The 22881-nt window shown below is 34.2% G+C and overlaps 2 protein-coding genes across 2 annotated transcripts in view; one reads left to right on the plus strand and one right to left on the minus strand.

Moving 5' to 3' along the window:
- The window catches only part of LOC109106547 (serine/threonine-protein kinase LMTK2-like), a 34126-nt gene extending 17206 nt beyond the window's left edge, over positions 1-16920 (minus strand). Inside the window, exons 1-6 of the mRNA XM_042721407.1 lie at positions 16360-16920; positions 3975-4105; positions 3707-3857; positions 1636-1712; positions 1055-1173; positions 560-647 (exon numbers count right to left, since the gene is read on the minus strand). Of these exons, the coding sequence (XP_042577341.1) occupies positions 560-647; positions 1055-1173; positions 1636-1712; positions 3707-3857; positions 3975-4105; positions 16360-16441 (648 nt within the window). The 5' untranslated portion in view covers positions 16442-16920. The remainder of the gene's footprint in view (positions 1-559; positions 648-1054; positions 1174-1635; positions 1713-3706; positions 3858-3974; positions 4106-16359) is intronic.
- Positions 16761-22851, plus strand: LOC109096491 (parvalbumin beta-like). The gene is made up of 6 exons (XM_042721408.1): positions 16761-16890; positions 19718-19811; positions 20130-20191; positions 21766-21898; positions 21994-22103; positions 22584-22851. Exons 1-6 carry the CDS (start codon positions 16761-16763, stop codon positions 22604-22606), a joined length of 552 nt encoding a protein of 183 aa, XP_042577342.1. The 3' UTR covers positions 22607-22851.
- The last annotated feature ends 30 nt before the right edge of the window (positions 22852-22881 follow it).

Genomic DNA, 22881 nt, shown 5'->3' on the forward strand with positions numbered 1-22881 from the left:
ATTATTTTTTAATCGAAGGAGACGTATGCTTCTATCTTTAGCGAAGCAGCGTGGAGAGACGCTTCAGAAACTGGTATAAACAAGCTGTACATAAGTGGTTATCCAAGCATTAATGGCAAGGAAAGCCCTTTATACTTGAGAGTGGCCACATATGAGGTGTTTCCTGGAGGTTATAGTACATTAAAGAATGATCATGTGACTTTTACGTACAACCAAGTGACCTGTAAATGCGGAAAAAAAAATTCCATTGCAGATTTGCAAAACATTCCTTTTTCAAATTGCCTGAAAAACCACCTCATGCGAGCGTAAAAACTTAACAGGCGTAATTTCAATTCAAATTTCAATTTGCGCAATTTAAAGGGTAATGGAAAAGCAACTATTGATAATAATAAGAAATGTTTTTGAGCAGCAAATCAGCATATTAGAATGATTTCTGAAGAATCATGTGACACTGAAAACTGGAGTAATGATGCTGAAAATTCAGCAGTACATTACAGAAATAAATTACATTTGAAAAAAATTATAGATTTTATAAAAATCTGATAAATCAATAGCTTACCAGTTCACAGTACTCAAAAACAAGCAGGAAAGGGTCGGCCTCCACACACTGACCAAGACACTGCAGTATATTAGGATGCTGAAGAACCCTGTGAACACACAATTAATGAAAAACATGCATCTAGTCATATATAACAGATTCTGCTCACCATAATAATGTTTATATATTATAACAGCTTTAAAGACAACATTTAAACGTTTTTGTAAGCGTAAAAGTTTTTATTTTCTTTCTCATTTTCTAAACAGAATATAAGTGGTAGGATGGTTGCGTTTGGAGGGTTGGGTGGGCTGTGATTCACCTCAAGTCAAAAAAGAGCTCATCTCTTTATGATGTTCTCAGTCTAGATATGATGCGAGTGCCAACCTTAAATTATTTGAATTTGTATCAAAGTTGACGTGCTTACAGTAGATCAAAACTTCACAACTATGGAAATAATCACTACTAACATTACATACACAACAGATTTTTTAGATTCCAGGATAAAGACCTTCTCACCTGTATGGGTCTCCCTGCTGCAGGAACTCATTCTGCTCTTTGGAGCTGGCGTTGGCCTTCAGCTCTTTGACAACCGCTCGGGCGACTCCGGGGTCCACGTAGATCTCACTGAGCAGAACCTGTCAGATACAGACAAATGACTTTGATAATAGGCCAATCCAAGTGATTCAGAAAGGAAGCGAGTCCTTCCGGCAAACAAGGCCTGTTAGGTGTACCACAGCGCAGCAGGTGGCTCAGATGAGGATGTCCCATGGCTCAGATATGCAGAAAAAAGCATCAGGAAACAAGGTTTTCCCTTAAGTCTTAATCTCGGTAAACACATCCACACACAGGCTGCGGGAGGACAGCTTGAGTGCTGTATAATGTTCCCTCGTACACGTCAAACTCTGGCCCCTGAGGGCCCCCAGCATAGAGATGAGAGCAAGTACTAACAAGATCATGAGATGTGATTATTTAAGATGATTCCTCAGGACAAATTGTACATTTGTCCTTGACAAATACTTCAGAAGTCACTGCTCATGTAACAAGACTCTACCTTCACACTTTCAGTGTACTGTGTAAATACAGGAAGACAAGCTTACCTTTCCAAACCAGCCATTCCCGATCTCCTGAATGTAACTGAGAGAGTGTCGTGCCACGTGAGGAGCTGATGAGACGTCTATAAGACCAAATATCAGACAAACATAGAGATGGATTAATGCGACCAAATAAACAGCAAATGCAAGGAAAAAGAAGAAGTCACTGTAATGCTTCAGTTACTCTGAATACAACACCAAGTGTGGTTATGTAAGGCTGACCCTTTATTCATCACAATACGGTTTCTTTCAGAAGTATTTTGAAAGTGGTTAATCTACTTTATTCAGTAAATGTAAAGACTTCAGCGCTGTGTGTTTTAAACCCGGGTGTTTAAATGCAGCTCAGTGTTTATTTGACTCGTGTTTTTTATTGAAGATAGGTTTTTATTCGACACACAGTCACCAGTTGACATTAACTCTTGAGATCATAGGTCACACTGATGTTTACTCTTACTATATTCTATTCTATATTTATTTTTTAGGTCATAGTTGTGTTTTATGTTTCCTTATACTATTTTCTGTTTAATATAGTGTTTATCAGATTTTGTATCCCTATAATATACACTACCAGTCAAAAGTTTGTGAACAGTAAGATTTTAATGCTTTTTTGAAAGAAGTCTCTTCTGCTCACCAAGCCTGCATTTATTTGATCCAACATACAGTAAAAGCAGTAATATTGTGAAATAATTCTACTATTTAAAATAGCTGCTTTCTTTTTGAATATATTTTAAAACGTATTTGATTTCTGTGATCAAAGCTGTATTTTTTATCATCATTCCTCAGGTCTTCAGTGTCACATGATCCTTTCAGAAATCATTCTAATATGCTGATTTGCTGCTCAGGAAACATTTATTTTTATTATTATTATTATTATTATTATTATTTAAAACAGTTGTGTACATTTTTTCAGGATTCTTTGATGAATAGAAAGATCCAAAGATCAGCATTTATCTGAAATAAAAAGCTTTTGTAACATTATACACTATACCATTCAAATGCTTGGAGTCAGTATAATTTTTTTATTTTTGGGGTGGGGGGGGTATTATTACTATTATTATTTAGCAAGGATGCTTTAAATTGATCAAAAGTGATGATAAAGACATTTGTAATGTTACAAAAGATTTCTATTTCATATAATATAAGAAATAGTTCAGTTCACAATGTTACTGTTTTTGCTGTATTTTGGATCAAATAAATGCAGGCTTGGTGAGCAGAACAGAATTCTTTAAAAATCATATTGTTCAAAAAAATTTGACCGGTAGTGTATAATGATTTTGACAGTTGATGCAAAGCATCTCCAAGGATTTTGAAAAAAAATAAAATAATAATTTGTTGGTTTTAGAGGTGATTTTAGGAAAAATCAATTCTAGTTTCTGAAATAATATGCTTATAAAATAAAAATCAGGTTATGTCACACTACAGCACATATCAATTTCTCAAGCACACCGGCAGCAATGTCATATGGATATAAGTTTGATACATTTTTGAAGGAAGCGTGTTTATTATGGTGAATGACTGTTTACTAATGTTACAAAATTGCAGCCAATTCTGGCTCATGACCCACACTTTGAAAACAAGTGAGGAGCATGAGACGAGCTCATTTACAGTATCATGATACAAAATTTCACCCAATTCTGGCTCATGACCCACACATTGAAAACAAGTGAGGAGCATGTTTAAATTGATCAAACGTGGCAGCAAAGACATTTACAATGTGACAAACGATTTCTATCCACAAAACCCTAACCCTAACTGTTTTCAACATTGATAATGATAAGAATATTAAGAATAATGCTTCTTCAGCAGCGAATTGGGATATCTGAATGATTTCTGAAGGATCACGTGATACTGAAGACTGGGGTAATGATGCTAAAAATTCAGCTTTGTTATATATATTCACATAGAAAACAGTCATTTAAAATTTCTGTTATTTTTTGGATCAAATAAATCCACCCTTAGTGAGTATAACAGACTTCTTTCAAAAGCATTAAAAGTCTCGCAGACCTCCAAACTTTGAAGTCCATGCAAAGAAGAGCAATTGCAGATGTGCTGAGAGGGCAAGGCACATGTTTCTAACCTGTCATCCGGGGCAACTGGAGGTGAGGGGGTCCAGGGAGGGGCACAGGTGGAACAGCGAGTGTGTAAACCTCCGCAGGCGACTGCATAGAGGGGGTGTCCTCTGCTGGGGGTGTGAAATCAACCTCATCCTCAAAGTGGTCTTCAAACTCCTGACACATTACAAATCACATTTGAAATGAATACTAGTTACAATCAAGAAATACTCTTGAACTGGTCAAACAGTACAGACAGAACGCGCTACAAACATCAGACTTTATTTCACTCACCTTAAAGTTGATCTCTTGCTCTTTGCAGCAGGAAGCACAGTTGAGCAGCAGTACCACGAGGGCCACCAACACAGCCAGAGACAACAGCAGCGAGATGGTCAGAGAGAAATCCACATATCCAGCAGCCTCTGCTGAACACAAACACCTGATTAAAGCTCAGATCATCTTTTAGAGGGAATCCCTTGTGTAGCAAGCAGGATTATTTGAAATGAGAGACACCACACACTCATTTAATCATTCCTCTGCTCCAGGACACTGATCTGCTTAGGTTTCTAGAGTAACAACACAGCAGGTTGCCATCAAGAGTGGTTAAAAGCCTACTTAACACCAAGAACTGATTATAATGGGATCCACTTAGTTATGACACTTCGCACTACAACACACACATCTGATGTAGACTGAGTGTATGTGCAGTGTTGTTTAAAGTAGCAATTAAGGCTGCACAATATAAGATTTTGTTTTTCTGCGACATAAATTGAGATATGAAAAAATTGAAAATTCTAGAATAATTGGTGTTATTTTGTTTGGATCTAAAAAAGTTAAATATTTAATAGGAAGACTTAGTTGAGTGCAAACAATTATTTTAGGGTTGAAAGATTTGGGAAAAACTTAAGGTCCCTGCATACTCAGTCCAAAATTTTCGAATGCGTTATTTAAAAAAAAATATATATCGTATTCATCATCCTTTCCTATCAAAATGCTTGCTACAGATGTGAATTTTTTTTTTATGACGTACGAAAGTTTGGTGGCAGTGTGTGAATGTGATTGAAACAACATGAGGTTGTGTTTATTTTTTAACATGCGAAAATTACAGACGAGAATTTCGGACTCAGTGTGCAATGACCTTTATTCTTCACTTCAAAACTAACTCAAACCATTTTCAGTAACCATATTTATTTTTTTTGAGTTTTTATAGGCCACATTCTCACATTTTTTACCAATTAAATATGACTATAATCCATTAACATAATTTGTATTGTGATTATAAAATAGTAAACAGAATAAGAAATCCATTGCAATAATTTTGCTGTAACTTAAAAAAATAATAAAAAGGAGTTTATCTTATAGTACAACTGTAAAATCACAATATTAATAATTACATATTAATTTCCTGAATTTTATGCATTGAATTGAGCTTTTATTTTATGCTTCCAAATAAATATGAGCTGCTGTTTTCAAAGTGAAGTCTGGCACTGTGTTCATTTGCACATATGTGTTTCAGTGTCTAAGAGCAGCTTAGGTTTATTTACTATACATTTATTTAATTAAATTACAGCTTTTACAATTTGCATTTCAATATTGTTAAATTCTGATTTATTGCAAGTCTTTTCACACATTTTGCAATAGTTTTAAACCTAACTCATCCAGTCAGTTTTATAATATATTTTTATGGTACTTAGAGACCAATAGTATGAAGAGCTCAGCAGACAGCTGCATGACTAAAAGGGTTGCAGGGTTAATTTTTTATCTAGATGTGAAGTGGTCTATAGAAATACACTGCACTGATTCGCCATGTTGTTGCAAACAAAAAAAAAAAATTCATGTTCGGTGCGAAAAAGCCTTAACAGCAAACAAAACCCACTTTCTCCATTCTAGTCTCTCTTTGACGGATTATAGGACGAGCCTGATCTTTAAGCAGCCTACATGCAAACCATTTGTAGGACATTGTGCTCTGGACGGGTCTAACAGCAGTTCAGATATCAAGTGTTGAAAGGATGGATGTGCTTCAGCACCTGTTCTCTCACTACAGCACTATTAACACCGCTCTCCATTCCTCTCATCAAAACAAAACAACCCTCTGGGGTTCAGAACAGCAGGCAGCATAATTGGTGGCAGGAGAGGTCAGTAACACAGATCTCAGATCAGATGAGTTGGGCTACCAGCGTCACATGTGTCTGTGCGTGTTTGGCGTGTTGCTAACCCAGTAGTTTGTCTTGCACAATTAGCTGACAAGGATGCGTATGTATGGATAATATGCTAAGACCGATCTTTCACCAGTGGCTGGCATGATCTCCCATAATAGTAATAAATGTGGCATCAGTAATCCAGCAGGCCACACACAAAGCCATGAAACTTGAGGAGCAAAGATGGAGCTATTTTGAACACTTACTCATAAAAGGTGGTTTGCAGTACACATCTTTGACTTGGTCATGGCTCAATAATAACCTTCGTTCTGCCATAATCTCACATTTAAGATTTGAACCGATTGATCCCTTTTTGATTTGAGAGTATTAGTGTGAGATTTTCCCCTGACTTTCTTAGTTTGTCACACGAGCACATGATTTTGTCACAATATTAGTTTTTTTTTGTTTTTTTGTGCTACAACATGGGATTTATCAATGCATGCTGATGAACTTTTATCATTGTTTATAGTTGTATGGAAACGAAAGTGGTTAACATTCAACCTGTTCCTATTCATCAGTAGTATTATTTGTGAATGAATTTTGTGAACGGGAGATCCTCTTTTGCTATGTTATAAGCCGTGGGCTTATATTTGAATTCACAATCTTGTTGTCGCATTTTACAAGAAAAAATTATTGTCTGTTTTGCTTATGTACATCTACACTCCTTTCACTTTTTAAGACTAAAACAAAAGATGGATGATTCATTGTTATTCTAAATTAAAAAGTACAACAACAATAAAAGAAGATACAATGACAATCTACAAAATGTTTATTAACCAAAAAAAATAAGATGAGGCATGGCATACACCACATGCTGTATTATATACCGACTAATAGCTTACAGAACGTTTAGCAAACACTGAGGAATCAAATAAAAACTTAATAAATAAAAGAGAGCCTCCATTGCGTAACGTGACGTAAACACAAAGATAAAAAGCTTTTTTAAAATAAAAAAAAACAAAAAGAAAATTAAAACTATAATTGCTGAAGGTGAAGTTGATTGAATGTAAATTTTTTTTCAGTGAAGGTTATTGAAATTTTTTTTTTTCCCGGTTTAAGAAGCGGTCTTTTACTTTAATTTAGCATGAAAACCATCCATCGTTTCCTTAATATTCATGTCATTTTTGCTGCACGCACCGCACTCGTGCTGATGGAGCGAGTATAAACCAGGCTCTACACTCCAAGCGCTGCGCTGTTCTTTTACTTTAATTTTAGCGCTGCGCATGGTTCACAAAATTTTTTTTCAACCAGTTGCAAAACACTCTTCATACTGCAGTCAATTTACAGTAGCGCTGTCAAACGATTAATCGCAACTAATCGCATCCAAAATAAAAGTTTTTGTTTACATAATATATGTGTGTCCACTTTGTATATTTAGTATGTATATATAAATACACACACATACAGTATATATGTTGAAAATATTTCCATGTATACATTTATATTAATATAATTGATATTATATATTAATATTTTAAATGTATAAACATAACATATTTTTCTCAAAAATATACATGCATGTGTGTATTTATATATACATAATAAATATACACAGTACACGCATATATCACATAAACAAAAACATTTATTTTGGATGCGATTAATCGTTTTGACAGTGCTAATTCACAGAGAGCTGTCAGGATGAGAATTTCAATGATTTACAGATAAGGACACAACCTTGAGATGCAAGATGGTTTTCAAGGTGCAAGGTTTTAAAAAACAATAACATTGTCTCTGTGTGAACTACATAAACGCAAATTTGTGAAAATGGTGAAGTCATGTGCATGCATATAACTTTTTCACATTGTGTTTCTTTACAATACCAACTACTGGTCTGGCATGCATAATACTGCATTTTTAGTCGTTTTTGCGGATTCGTGTGAACGGAGCTTGTTTTGACAATGTTGTCGTCTGTATGCGAAAAATGCAAAGGAAAAACCTTTCCATTTTTTGGAACATCATTGTCGTGTAAACGTGCCCTTACCCTCTAGCCACATCCCTTTGACTGAAATCTACACCTGAACCCTTCAGTGCAGAGTCAAATGACAATATGATCTAACAACACTGCAATTACACCAAGAGCTCTGGGATGTACATGAGAGACCTGTTGCTAGGCAGCCTCCAGAGACAAGACCCAGGCAAGTTAGTTCAATATAATAAAAACGCCAAGTAATCAGTGACAACTGACTGTATAGAAAGAACACCCACCTGCCAAAAAACAAGATTATAAATGTAACTGTTGCTTCCGGAACTAAGACATATTTTTAGATCATTAAGCTTTTACTGCAAGCTTATCAAGTAATCTACATACAGAAAATCTGGTACTGGTGGTGAGTTAACAATGTTTGTTTTTTTTTTAATGATCTTTCTTGTATTTAATAAACAAACAGAAATATGTGTGTTTATTCTTTGAAACCAGTCTCAGACATTAATATGTCTCCAGTTGCTAAGTTTTCTTTGATGAATGACTGTTTAGAAAAAACGTGTTAAACTGTTGATATCCATCTTTCTTGGTTACAGTCATATCAAATGCCACAAATACTGGAATGACCCATGCACCCCTTATAATGTTTGTTGTTTGTAGTCGTATCGAGTGCCGCATTTGGTGGATTGAGAATTCAAATGCGGCCCACCATGCTGAACACAATTAAAAAAATAACTTTCAGTTTTACAATTCATTTTAGTTTTTACATTCATTAAAAATGTACTAAAGAAATATAAGCTATAGCCTAATGTTTATATGTAAAATTCTTTTGTTTTTCATATATTATTTTCAGACATGAGCAGACCTACTCACATAAAGTTCCGCATTTTATGAACACATACAAGCGCGCACTTTGGCAGAATTCAATTCAAATAGTCATCAACAGCCATTAGTTCGGTAAAATTGAGCATCAGAATTGACAAATTTGTTTTTAAGGGAGTAAAAAGAAGTGTGGAAATGCCAGCAAATGAACACATACAAACAAGAATAGTCACAGTATCAGCAGTGAAGAAGAGTGCTGGATTTTCGGTTTGCGCCGTAACTCACTTGAAGTTCAGGCAAATAGAAACACCCATACTACGCAGCAATCATCCTTAATTGCAGAAATGTGGCAAAACATCTCTGGAGAGAACCTCATATTATTAAATTCGAAAGTGCTTTCCATATTTTGATCAACATAGGCTACATTTGTGAACGCACATTTTCTGCAATGTCGCACATCAAGTCATGCTCCCGTGCGCGTCTTACAGACTGCAACTTACAATCGCAAACTTCATTGTGCTGTTACTCCTTTTGAGCCGAATTTCACAAAATTGGTCAGCTCCCGACAGCATCAGGTGTTTTATTTATGGGGAGTAGAATTATAAATTTATTTCAATGACTGTAATCGATTAAATATCATAATATTTAGGCTATAATATTATGATATCAGGTTGGTTTGTATTGGTGACGTAATATGTAAATGATATGCGTGCGGCCCGCGAGACTTGCACTTGGACCATAGTGCAGCCCGTTGGAAAAAAAGGTTGAGAACCACTGCCTTATACATACACAATGAAAATCTAGGAGATTTTTGTCCACTTTCTTATACAACCACTTATACAAACTGTCTTAAGCTACAGTTACTACAGGGACAACCTGAGGTTAATCAAGAACTTGATCAAAGGCACAGCAGTTCATAGACGAGCCGTTGCAGGGTGTGAACGTACAATTTTACAACAACCAATTGTGCAAAAAGGAGGTCAGAGCTTTAAAAGTTAATAATAAATGGTGTCTCCTTTAAGTCACCAGTTTCAGACATACAAAACGTGGCATCCCTGAGCGAGAGCACTACATTACTAATTTCCTAAGTTGAGAGTAAATCAATAACAATGCTGCATCATGTGTTCTGAAAATTAAACACTGAATGGCCGTAATGTCAATGCATCTGTGACCTAGCGAGAGCAAAAGGCGGCAGGCTTTCAGCTCAGTAACTGCATAGGTTATGAGGGGTTGAGAGATGTGTTGATCATTACTGCAGTCAGAGTGAACCCCTGCTCCTCTGATGAGTGACGAGCAGTGGGCAGCAGCACAATCACCTCCCCGTTTGTTCTTCTTATCCGAGTCATGAGTTTATATCATGACTTGGCAAGCAGCACAAATTATTCAACTGCTTCTCAGGCCAATAAACACCAAGCTGTCAGCTCTTATTTCGGCTCTCTTGCATAATGAAGTGATGTCCGCTCACACAGAAGTGGAGATGACCCAATTGGACGGGGTGCTGTTGTTTCGATTTGGCTTATGTGTGGACAGATCCAGGTGGAGTTTTAGACAGCCCACTTACTGCCTTATGGGTTTCAAGTAAGGATGCAACACGATGACACTAATCATCCAATAAACTACTCAATTACTGAGACTTCTGTTAGCTTTAGGGTCATTCATATCTAGTGTAAACTGAAAAATTAGTTTGCATGTGCATCTAGACTTCTAAGTCTTTCTTTTCCAGGAAAACAAACATTAAATACTGATGGCACTTGTGAGAAGACATATAGAAAGTTGCATCAATCAAATGCTCTCTAGAATGAGGAAATGCACCAAAGAAAGGTGCATTCTCACAACACGTCCCAGGACATTAATGTTGTTTAGGTGAATGGGTGGCAAGTAGGCAGAGCTTCACTGGAATCCAGGACTTGTCAGGCTCATTGGAAAAAAATGCCTGTGGCGACATTTTTGCAAAATGATAGTTTTGCTTCTTGTACGTCCTTTAGCTCTTTTATTGAGTGCCTTGACTCTTTCACAGGACTCATACCCAAGTGCACTGCTGTACCAGGTGAGCTACAGAGCAAGTTTACAATGTCAGAAAACCTAAACATGTGGAGCTAGTTATGTGATGCACACATCAAAAGTATTAGGCTATAAATCATGCACTACGGCAAATGTGTTTTGAGGTCATAACATAATATTATGCAAGGTATCAAGAAAATAAGCCTTTAATTAACAAGTCCATACCTGCCAGGGCTGTGTAATTAATCGCATTTGATTGTCATGTGCATCTCGTAAATAAAGCCGGTCCCATGATTAGTAGTAAATTAACTACACAGAGGCGTAGTTCACTGACAAGCTAGACGATATTGCGTTCGAAATCGAATATGATTAATCTGCGATTATGAATGCGATTTTGCCTAGTGGTAAAAGTAAACAGTAAACAGTTGAGAGAAAAACAGATGCGTCCAGCTCTTAAAGCGACAGTACTAAACACGCTGCCGATTGTCATTAAAGGGATAGTTCACCCAAAAATTCAAATTCTGTCATTATTTACTCACTGTCACGTTGTACCAAACCTGTATAAATTTTTTTCTTGTGCTGAACACAAAAGAAGATATTTTGAACAATGTGGGCAACCAAACAGATGCTGGTCCCCACTGACTTTGATAGTAGGGAAAAAAAATGGAAGTCACTGTGGACAAGCAACTGTTTGGTTACTCACATTCTTCCAAATAACTTTTAAGTTCAACAGAAGAAAGAAACTCATTCAGGTTAAAAAACAACTTGAGAGTGAGTAAATGATGACTATTCCTTTAACGTTAATGAAATAAAACACTAGGAGAAAAATAACACTGCTTTTGACTGAAGAACTTTAATACAGTTGCTACAGTTCAGCAGTAATAAAATAACTTGAAATTTTCAATAACTTTTCACATCATATCTTTTTGCACCAAATAGTATTGATAACAGTATCCATAAGTACCAGTATCGATAAGCAGTATCAGTATCAATAAAATGTAAACAATACCCATCACTACTCAGTATGTAGTTTCAGTGATCTGATTATAAGGCCTCATTTACACCTGTATTCATCACTGACAACTTGTGATTTAATCACAAAAAAAAACAGATGTTAATGCTGGGTGTAAACAGGGCCTAGATCGTGCCATGAGGTCTTTAATATTTCAGACAATATTAAAATGTAAAGAGTAAGGTAGTTTTAATCATTGTGATGATAATTATCGTCTTTTTTGGGGGTGTTTTTTTTTTATTTTTTTGTTTTTAATTATCAGATTACTTTTTTCAAGTAACTAGTAAAGTAACGCATTACTTTTTAATTTACAAGAAAATATCTGAGTTACTTTTTCAAAAAAGTAACGCCACTTACTTTGTTTTCCCATTTATTGACTGACAAGTCTGTTGTGCCCATATTGGGAGAAATTGGAAGTACAGAGGCGTTGTGTGCGCTGTGTGAGCATGATGTAGTTCTAGACTAAATGTGAATCTGCATTAATTCATCCCACTCACAAAAAAATATTTAGTATTAAGTAGCGGCAACATTTTGAACAATGAATCGCCAGCGATTTTGAACGCGATTTTGTGTAGCTTGTCAGTGAACTACGGCTCTGTGTAGTAAATACTCCCGGAGTGGCATTTACATTTACTAGGAACGGAGTGATTATTAAATGCTCAGAGCGCAGAGGGGAAATTGTTGCCACTCCACTCCGCTCACATACTCGGATCTGAATGCACATGCTGGAGATTACCTACTTATCCAAGAAGCATCTTTACTGATGAGATGCGCATAAAAAAAAAAATAAATAAATAAATAAATCGCATTTGACGCGAAAGTAACAAAAGTAACGTAATGCTTTACTTTCCATAAAAAGTAACTAAGTAATGTAATTAGTTACTTTTTTAGGGAGTAACACAATATTGTAATGCATTACTTTTAAAAGTAACTTTCCCCAACACTGATTATCTTGACTTTTACTAATATAGCCCTATATTGATGATTTGGGGTTTACATTGTATGTTTCAAAATAACAACACGCATCACAGGTCTATACTGGCTGACCGTCAGTATACTAAAAAACTACGCATCACAGGTCTATACTGGCTGACCGTCAGTATACTAAAAAACTTCAGCAAATGATAAAAGAAACATCGAAATCGGCCGATAAGTTTTTCTGTTTGGCAGTTGGTCTGTGTGAATTGAATACAGACAGGAGGAGAGTTCAGCTTCACTGATATGCGCGATCGACAAACTTTAAACTCGTGATTTCAAATTATGCTGTGCTCATGCTTTTTGCCCAATGTCATATTCATGTCATTTTCACTGTGTGCTGTATGTAAAATGAGTGTTACCTTGGTTTTATTTGGAAAAATTCACTTTCTCAATGCACACAAACTTCCCAGAATACTGAGTGCCCTGTTGGTTACAGTGTTCCTTTTTATTTAATTTTTTATTAAATATTTGCTTATTTGTGAAAAATTCTTTGTCACTTAAAGTATAAGCATGTTTATTTTACACATTTATTTTTTTTTACCCATTTCAAATGATTTCAAATTTCTTAAATACAATGAATAAAAATTATTCATTGAATTTACTAATTTTTTTAAGGTAAGTGGTTGCAATCAAATTAATATACATAAATTTAGTTGACTAACTTACAATTTTTTTATTAAAAATGTATTATTAAATGTAGCTAAAATAAATTGATTGCAACCATATGGTAAATTTTTTTTCAGTGACATTAAATAAAATTATATCGGCTTTATATCGGCCACCCTGTTTTCCAAGATATCGGCTAAAAAACCAATATTGGTCGACCACTAGATATGACTCATCTCATGAATATTATCCTAACTAGCCAACTATTTGTTCCAACCCACTGAATAACTGATTTTGAAAATGTGTAATTTTGCATACAAGTTAGGGTTAGTCTGTGCAATTGAATCACTCAACTGACTGTAAAGGATTAACACTGTGCACAGGTGTTTTCATTTGCTAAAATCACTGTCTGACTGGTTTAATCGCTGCTGCTAGATTGCTCATAAAGTTATTGGATAATGACAGCATTAGTCTGCAACTGCCCAACTGAAAATAAACAATGATGATTAAGTCACGTTTTGTGTGTAAGGTATAATCTTTTTTTTTTTTTGACAACACCCCACAAAGTACAGGAACAGGGTGTTTCAAAAAAGGCTTGGGCTTCCTGACTTTAAAGTCTGTTGCTGAGAAATTGTGTCATAGGAGCAAGCTGAAACACAGTCAAGTCAACTATCAATAGCACTGCTTCCACGTTTAGCTCATCTGCATGGAACAATGTGAAGATGCAGCAAGGGTGAGAAACGAAAGATGGCACACTCACACTCTACACAGATGACCAGAGGAAAAAAATGCTAACAATGCAGTGTAAAACAGAAAGATAGCCTGACTGACTAGGCATGTAAACATACATCAATGCATTGATCTTGAAATAAAAAATAAAAAAAATAAAAAAAATTACAAGTATAAAAATCTATTGTGCATTTCAGTTACGTAAGAGCAAGTGTGGTCATTTGTAACTTGAATGTGCAAGACTTCCTGTCTCATTCACTTCCAGTTGTTTCAGCTGTATAAAAAAAAAAAAGTTCATTATGCTGCTTGATAATGCAAACTGGTATTTGTTATCATATTCATTTATTGGTATCATCAAACACAAGAGAGCAAATAGTTGTACTGTTTACTGCACTTACTGTTTACTGCACTTGTTATTCTTCTAGTTATTATTAATAAATAAATACATGAATAATTACCTATAGCATAAGTCTTGCACATTCACAGATAACAGTTCACTTTTATGTTGAAAAATAAGGTGGATAATACGATAATAAAATCCAATGTTCATGTGTATATTTTTGCCTTTTTCAAATGTCTTTTCAAACATCATCATCATCATCATCATCTTTAGTACTTACTAATTAACCAGACCATTTGCTTACTGAGAGACAAATGGCCCAACTGGCCTTGTAGAAAGTGGTTTTAAAAATAAACTCATGACATGTAGATGGTTCATGTGATCATCAAACATGATTATAAAGTGTTTGCAATTACTAGGTCATCTTTCTAAAAGACCTTCTAACCATGTAAATCATTCACCACTGATAAGAGTGGTATGCCTGGGTTTACACGTTGTGTTTTTGTGTTAGTGATGCTATTTTTTATGAGGTAGTAGTACTAACCTTTTTTGTAACAAGTATTCTGCTGATTATTATGATGATTGGTGATTATTGTTTTTTGGGGTTATTGTAGTAATGATGGAAGTAATTTCAAACAATAAGGTTATGCCTTCAAATAAATCCTTATCTGACTGCATGAGCTGTAAAATTCCTCTATTTTAATTCACCAGGAAAATAATGCAACACTTGGTATTTTAATGTGACATTGTGATCACAAGAATATCTGTGACGAGAGCTCTTTTCAGTCTGCTAGCTGTGTTTTCAGTTTTTTATTTTGATTTTTTGCTGTAACTATATGGAGAAGACAACAGAAACTGTGCTTTTGTGGTCTACTCTCCTGATTTAACAGACACAAATAATAAATATGAACTAAGAATCTCCTGTTTTTCTCTCAGGTCTCTTTCCAGTTTGTTTTCTCACTGGTGCTTCACAATTTTCTCCCCTTTTCTCACTGCTAATCAGTTTACTGTAAACTAGTGTTGTTTGAGAATTTTATTATATTTTGTCAATGTTAAAAAAAAAGCACTTTCAATAATACATATATTTTCCAGATAAGAAACACCTTTCATTCATGCAGCATGCATGTATCTTGTTACACAATAAAGACTTGTCGACATAAACCTGGACTCATATGAGGTTATTCATGGTCTGCTGAAAGAAATTTGCTTATAATTTGACATTTTAAGTTTCTTTATGATGTTCAATGAATTGAGGGGTGAGGAAAATAATGTCTTATTGTACCCAGCTTTAACAAATGCTACAGCTTGAGCTAATTCTTATATATCATATCTAATTGTTTAACTTTTAACTAAAGTTTCACCAAACACTCACACAAAGCATCATGGGAAGCATAAAAAAGGTGGATACCTGACCTGGTGAAACCACTAAAAAGTGTAAACCATACATCAAAATGGTTTAGAGTTCCTGCAGCTCTAACAGAAGCGCATGGCACTAACAACACCAGTGTCATGGGTTTGATTCCCTGTGAATGCATGTGATAAGTGATCAAATGTATATCTCCAATGCAATCCAAAGTTGCTTTGGATAAAAGCATCTGCAAAATGCATAAATATAGAGTATGTCAGGTGTGTGATGATCGTATCACTTACTCACCACGTCTGCTTGCAAAACCTCTCACAGTGACACATACATGGATCATCACAAGGCCAACACAAAGGTCTAAGATTTACCTATTACACAACACTCACTACTGACTCATTAAAGCACGATTCATTTAACATCAAGCATGACCGGTCAATACATGAATAAACGTACAGTGTCAAAACAATGGTAATGTTGAATTAGTGCTTATTTGCTGATAGTTTTGCTCACTGTGTACAGACAGGTCAGCTGTCAACTCACCTACTGACAGACTGCCATGGTATCTGGACATGGGACAATATCATGTAAATATCTGATACCATAACACTATACCATAACAACCCCACACTACATTTATAAAGGACAACACGAGTGAAATATAAGCAAACGCGCATTATAATGTGACTGACAGTGTTGGACATCTTACCTGCGAGTGTGTTTGAGACTGGAGCAGCTTTTGAGAGACTGGCGAATCCTAGTAAGCACACACCTCCACGGAGAGCCTCCATCCTCAGCTCTGCAGCTAATCCACTACCTCAGCTACCTAGAAACGGCTATCACATCGAAACAAATAACGCAAACGAGGCCTGAATTGGCTCATCTATGTCTATGTACGTCTATATCGTTATATCCGCCGTGTCAAAGACTCATGTTGTGTGATATTAGTCATATGTCGCGTTGTGAGCGTTAGCAAACACGACAGTTCTGTGATGGTTACGAAGCTAATGCTAATGCTAACCGCAACCGGCGTCTTATTTACGATTATGTCTCATCGTTTTGAACCGCTCGCTCGTTAACTACCTCTCCCGGACGATTAAATGTGAGGATATGTCTTTTCCCGGCATTGTCAAACTTCTGGGCTCGGGGGAAAATCAAAAGCGCAGTAAACAGAGTGGTCCAGCATCACCTTTCCGCACGAGCGCCATGTTTCGTGACGTCGCGGTGACAGAAACTGACGGTGATTAGATGTCATTGTCACCGAGAGAGATTGAGAGAGAGAAAGAGGTTTCGACTGTGATGAGCAATTCAAAACCTTTATTGGGGAAACTGTCACAATATCCCTTAGGCTACTGATTTGATTTGATTTGATTTGATTTGATTTGTATTATAGCACAAAGGCCTATTATTATTATTATTATTATTATTATTATTATTATTATTATTATTATTTTAATTTTTTTATCTATGCGGGGGAATAATTATCATTACATGCATTATAGATCCCATTTAAGATATAATAATATATAATTATTAATAAAAAATATTTTTTTTTTTTTTTTACTAAAGGTCACATTGCTAAAGGGCTAATGCAACTTCTCTAAAATGAGCTTTTGCAGGGTGGGATGTCTAGATTTAAATTATTTATTTATTTCTTTATTGCCCCTTATTTTGAGGTCATTTGATGAAAATGATGACGAAAATGTATGAAGATAATGAGAACCTCTGAAATGAGACAATATATACTGTTCAAGGTAGGCCTAATTTAATCAATAGTATTTCAGTAACAGGTTTATAAGACATTTGGTGTAAAAAGCCTTGTTGTTGAGGCTAAAGGCCACCGTTTTTTGTTAGAAATTAATTTGTGGTTTGAAGCACATTGCCTGTAAAAGGGTTTTTTTTTTTTTTTTTTTTTTTTTTTTTTAAAGAGTCTCTTATGCTTACCAGGTTGCATTTATTTGATTAAAAATAAAAACCGTAATTACTATTGATAACTAATACTGCCAGTTGGAAGTTTGGAATAATGATTATTTTTTTTAAATGCTTTTCAGAGAAGTCTCTAATGCTCACCAAGTCTTCTTTAATTTGATTAAAAATATAATATAATATTTTTACAATTTCAAATAACTGCTTTCTATTTGATTATATTTAAAACTGAATTTATTTCTGTGATGGTAAAGCTGAATTTTCAGCATCATTGCTCCAGTCTTCAGTGTCACATGATCCTTCAGAAATCTAATATGTTTATTGCTGCTACATTATTAATTGTTTTTAATTACTAATAATGGTTCTAATTTTTAGTAATGTTGAAAACAATTTTTGCTATTTAATTTTTTTTTTTTTTTTTTTTTTTGGAAATCATGATACATTTTTTTATTTTTTTCTTGTTTATTATGAATGGTGATTAGTATTGAATATAACAGCATTTATTTAAAATGTATTTTTTTATAACCTTTAATGTCTTTACTGTGCAGTTTTGATCTATTCATTGCATTTCTTTCTTTTTTTATTAAATCATTAATTTATTTCTTTTTTTTTTTTTTTGTTGTATCAGGTTTTTATATAAATAACTTGTGAATGTTGTTTCATTTAATAACAGCAGAATCATAGAAGGAGCTGTTACAGAATACCTGAGATGTATAAAATAAAAATGAAAATGGTAAATGTTACATAAATGGCTTTTTACATCAAAAGTATATGACATTTTGCTCTCTCACTATGGCTCATATATCCACACTATACTGTATCACCATAGAAACCCACTCCCCAATGCCTTTTCCCAAGTGCTCACCTGCACCTTATACAGTATGCACACCATATTAATGTTTCATCGAAGGAAATTTCTTTGATCTTTTTAAGATATCTTCCACAAAAATGGTTTTGTTCCTCCAGTTTTGTATATAAGGTTCTTGGCTGTGGCCTTTACACAAAGAAAAAGCAAAAAACAAATAAAGGACAGTCTTTCAATAAGTGTTGTTAAAGCTATGAAATAACAGAAAAATGTATACACTGTTAACATTTCATCTAGTTTCAACTGTTATAGCCCTAGCAAAAATAAATATACTAAAATGTATTTGAAATACATTAAGTATACTACATCCATTTACATATTTATGTACTTAATAAAATGCAATGCAAAACTTAAATCATACAAAATACAAAAATCATACAATCCTCATCAATAGTGACATTAAAACACATTTTAGACTTAATATTAAAGAAGTGTGCATTGTCCAAATAAAGTTTAATTATAATTTTAATATCAGTTAATATATCAGTTAATATGTTAACAGATCTGAACTGTACTGAAAGAAATGTATTTTATGGAATAGTTTTTAATATTTTAAATACATTTCTTTTTACTAGGATTGATGTTAGATCCATCCAGCTTTAATTTCTAACTGATCGTCAGATTAAATCCTAGTAGAAACTATTATAAAAAGTTAAAAGGGTTTTATAATAACATTTATAATGGTGTAAAATTGTGTAAAAAGCCTCGCAGGAAACAAATACGTGATAAATAAACAAAAACAATAACAAGTATATAAGTATTTGAATATTTTATTGGTGACACTTTTTTATTTATATTTATTGATCAATATTTATTAATTTTATTATCAATATTTATTAATTAATATATTTATTATTTTTTAATATATATAAACAATATTTATTATTAATATATTTATTAATGTCTTTATTATTTTCTTTTTTCGCTTATTTATTGTATGAGCATATTGATAAGGCGACCTCATATCATCACCATCAACATTTTTGTGCTGATTCTATATTTTATTGGTATATATGATTGTGATTTTTCATTGTAATCTGGTTTTGCAATTCAGCACAAACCAGAAGAAATGTCCCTCCCAGCATCATCAAAGATCTCAGTAGTAAGCCAGAGCCAAGCTCACCTGAGTGCTTCATAAGCATATATGCAAAAATCACATCCTTCCAAACCAATAGCTATCAGAAATGATCTGCTTGGATTAGCTAATGAGGAGGGAGGTGTTTTGTGGCCTCCTTGGGTTTAAGGGCACGGGTTCCACACTCTCTCTGCACTTCAGGTCCCAGAACAGCAGGAGAGGGTCTCTGTTTCTCCATTGTTCCTGAAGATACACCTGAAGAGGAGCACACATCACTTCCACAACGCGTCCAACGGTGAGTGCCTGCTTCTTAACATATACTATACTGCTAAAATGAAGTTGTTTTTGGTCGAGTCAGGTATCTAAATCTGAATTTTTAATAAAGAAGTTATCTGCATTTTCCCAAGATCATAAGTAATATGAGCTTAGCAGCATTTATGTTAATGTTTATTGTTTAAATATGTAACTAGTTTATTGATACATTCAAATTTGACAGAAAAGCTTGTAAAAAAATTTGCTATTCAATTTGAACTTCAATTATATGATTATTCTTGTGTATTTTTTTGTTTTATTGTTTCTATTTTTGTTATTTGTTTTTGTTTTTTTTGGGTTTTTTGGGAATCGTGGGACACCTGAAGAAAGATGACATTGCTGCAGCTATCCAGGCTTGTCAAGGTGTGACACACACACACACACACACACACACACACACACACACACAGAGAGAGTCATGCACAGTTCATGTGTGCTGCTTACACATGTTAAACAGCTTTGTTATTCTCACTAACAGCAACAACATAAAGAGCTGCTTTAGTTACAGCTACACACACACACACACGCACACACACACACGCTCGGAGGGAGTCTCCCACAGGCCGGTGAGTGCGGGGCATTGGGGACGGGTAGATCCAGGTATCCAGGCAGCCGGAGACTGGGGAGCAGCTTCACCAGGATACCAGTGTGTTTGTGCCGAGCATCCAGAAACACACACACACTCACCAGCAACACAGATCACAATCATGCTTACTGCAACTATTCATCACAAATGACACAAAAATATGTCATCCAAACCAATGCAATATATCTAATATTTATATTTGAATCACATGCACATGCAAATTACACTCTCAGAGAAAAAGGTACTAATATGTATTTCTAAATGACTTATAATGTAGCTTCAAAGAAATATGTAGCATTTAGGGGCAAATAAGGTATAGAGATATTTTTGCTTTTGTAACTTAGGGTTTATTAAAAAATTATTATACAATCATATTGAGTTAGTATTAATGCAAGTAGTAGTAGTCCATTGTGCATCAATGCCAAAGTCAGACCAGAAAAATGGTTTTTGTCTTCTATTACACTAATTATAAAATAAAATAAAATAAATAAAAATAAATAAAATTAAATAAAATTAAATACAAAAATAAAATAAAATAAAATAAAATAAAAAATAAAATAAAATAATAAAAAATAAAAATTAAATTAAATTAAATTAAAGTAAATGTGGTAAAAAAATAAAAAAAAATAATTAAAAAAAATAAAATTAAATAAAATCAAAAATAAAAAATAAAATAAAATATTGAAAATAAAATAAAATAAAATAAATAAAATAAAATAAAATATAAAATAAAATAAAATAAAATAAAATAAAATAAAATAAAAACAGGTCTAAGATTTATTTATCTGAGTATGAAATTTCCATATAGTTTTAACATAAGCTAATAAGTTATGCAAATTCATCAGTCTAACATACTTAATTAAGTAATGAAGTAATTAAGCATTTAAATGCATTTATTCAAGCACATTCATTGTGAAAACAATTTATTCAGTTGAAAAGTATGAACATAGTTACAATATCACTGAAAAAAATGTGGTCTAGAAACAGTTTCCACTTAGAAATTGCTCGTAAATTTCACAACTAATTATAAAGAAATGGCAAATACTGTAACAGTAGAAAAACTGAAATAGTATTTTCTTGTAAAATGTACTCCAGTAATGTTAACATAAGGCTAGCTGAGGAACAATATTCAATCAGATAAAATATGTGAGATAGAAAAATCTGATTTAGTGATGATATATATAATGTTTAAGTTTAACTTTTGTTCATGTATCAACTTGGTTATTTTCATGTTTGTATGACTGACAAATATGCATCGCAATTGGTTTAATAGCTTGTGTTCATTCTAAATAAATGGAACTTTCATTCTTATCTAATATTCTATTTTGTTTATCATATTTTTGTCGTTCAGCCCCAGGGACTTTCAACTACCAGACGTTCTTTGAACATGTGGGCCTGATAGGTAAAGCTGCTTCAGATGGGGAGAAGGTGTTCAAGGCCCTGGACCAGGACAAGAGTGGATTCATTGAAAAAGAGGAGCTGAAGTAAAGCATTCTTCAAACTATATGTTTATTCGTGGATTGTATTATTAGTAGATGTAGTTGAATTGTTGCATGCTGTTCTTTGATTGTGTCTCCAGACGCTTCCTCCAGAACTTCTGCCCGAAGGCCAGAGAGCTCACAGAGGCCGAGACCAACACTCTCCTGGCAGCTGGCGACGGTGATGGAGACGGCAAAATCGGCATGGAAGGTAAATCCAAATCAGCTCTTAGGCCCCAGGGAGCCGCACTCCTATAGAAACCAGAGCTCCTGTTTCAGCCTGAGGGACTAATCAGCTGTACAAATCAGAATTAGACCAATTCTACTTCCTTTAAAATGTACAGACGTACTAATTGCCTTGAAAGACTGGGAATTCACTCTCTCCCAGGTCAAATGAACATGTCAATCCGGCAGGGTGTTTGACTCTGGCAGGGAAGAAAATAACTTAGATTTGCATGTGAGAAGCATTTGCACTTTCATATTTATGGAATGCATTTTTTTCTTATAAGTGATGTGTTATATTTTATTTTATTATATTATTTTGTTTGGTAATTTATTTATTTGTTTGTTTTTTTTTGAATGAATTTTCTTTTTTACAGAGTGTACAGAAATTTTTTAATATATCTGAATAGCATCAAAATATTTAGGACAGCATTTCACTTGTCTTTCTCGCTTTTCCTCTTTTTTTCAGAATTCTGCGCCTTGCTGAAATGAAAATGTGGCGAATGTCTTCACTGACTTGAACTTCATTTCATGATTCTCTCTTATTTATTTGCATGCATTAGCCTATCTGGGATTGTTTTTAATGTGAGTTGCTTATTAAAATATGTTTAGCAAGTCTTTGTAGTAAATGTGCAAATTGGGAACACATCAAAATTTGCTTCTGTAACTAGTGATCATAGAATATATGAAACTGCTCAATAAAATGAAGTCTCCAAATACAGGAATTCTTTTATCCAGCTTCGCCTCATGTGTTCTTTTGTACTTTT

The sequence above is a fragment of the Cyprinus carpio genome, chromosome B3 (genome assembly GCF_018340385.1).
Source record: "Cyprinus carpio isolate SPL01 chromosome B3, ASM1834038v1, whole genome shotgun sequence".
Classification (NCBI taxonomy): Eukaryota; Metazoa; Chordata; class Actinopteri; order Cypriniformes; family Cyprinidae; genus Cyprinus; species Cyprinus carpio.

Coding starts and splice junctions, on each gene's coding strand:
- LOC109096491 (XM_042721408.1), top strand. CDS start 16,761: ATGTCTTTTCCCGGCATTGTCAAACTTCTGGGCTCGGGGGAAAATCAA. Junction 16,891..19,717: donor CGCGGTGACAGAAACTGACG/GTGATTAGATGT, acceptor TCTGCACTTCAG/GTCCCAGAACAGCAGGAGAG. Junction 21,899..21,993: donor ATTGAAAAAGAGGAGCTGAA/GTAAAGCATTCT, acceptor TTGTGTCTCCAG/ACGCTTCCTCCAGAACTTCT.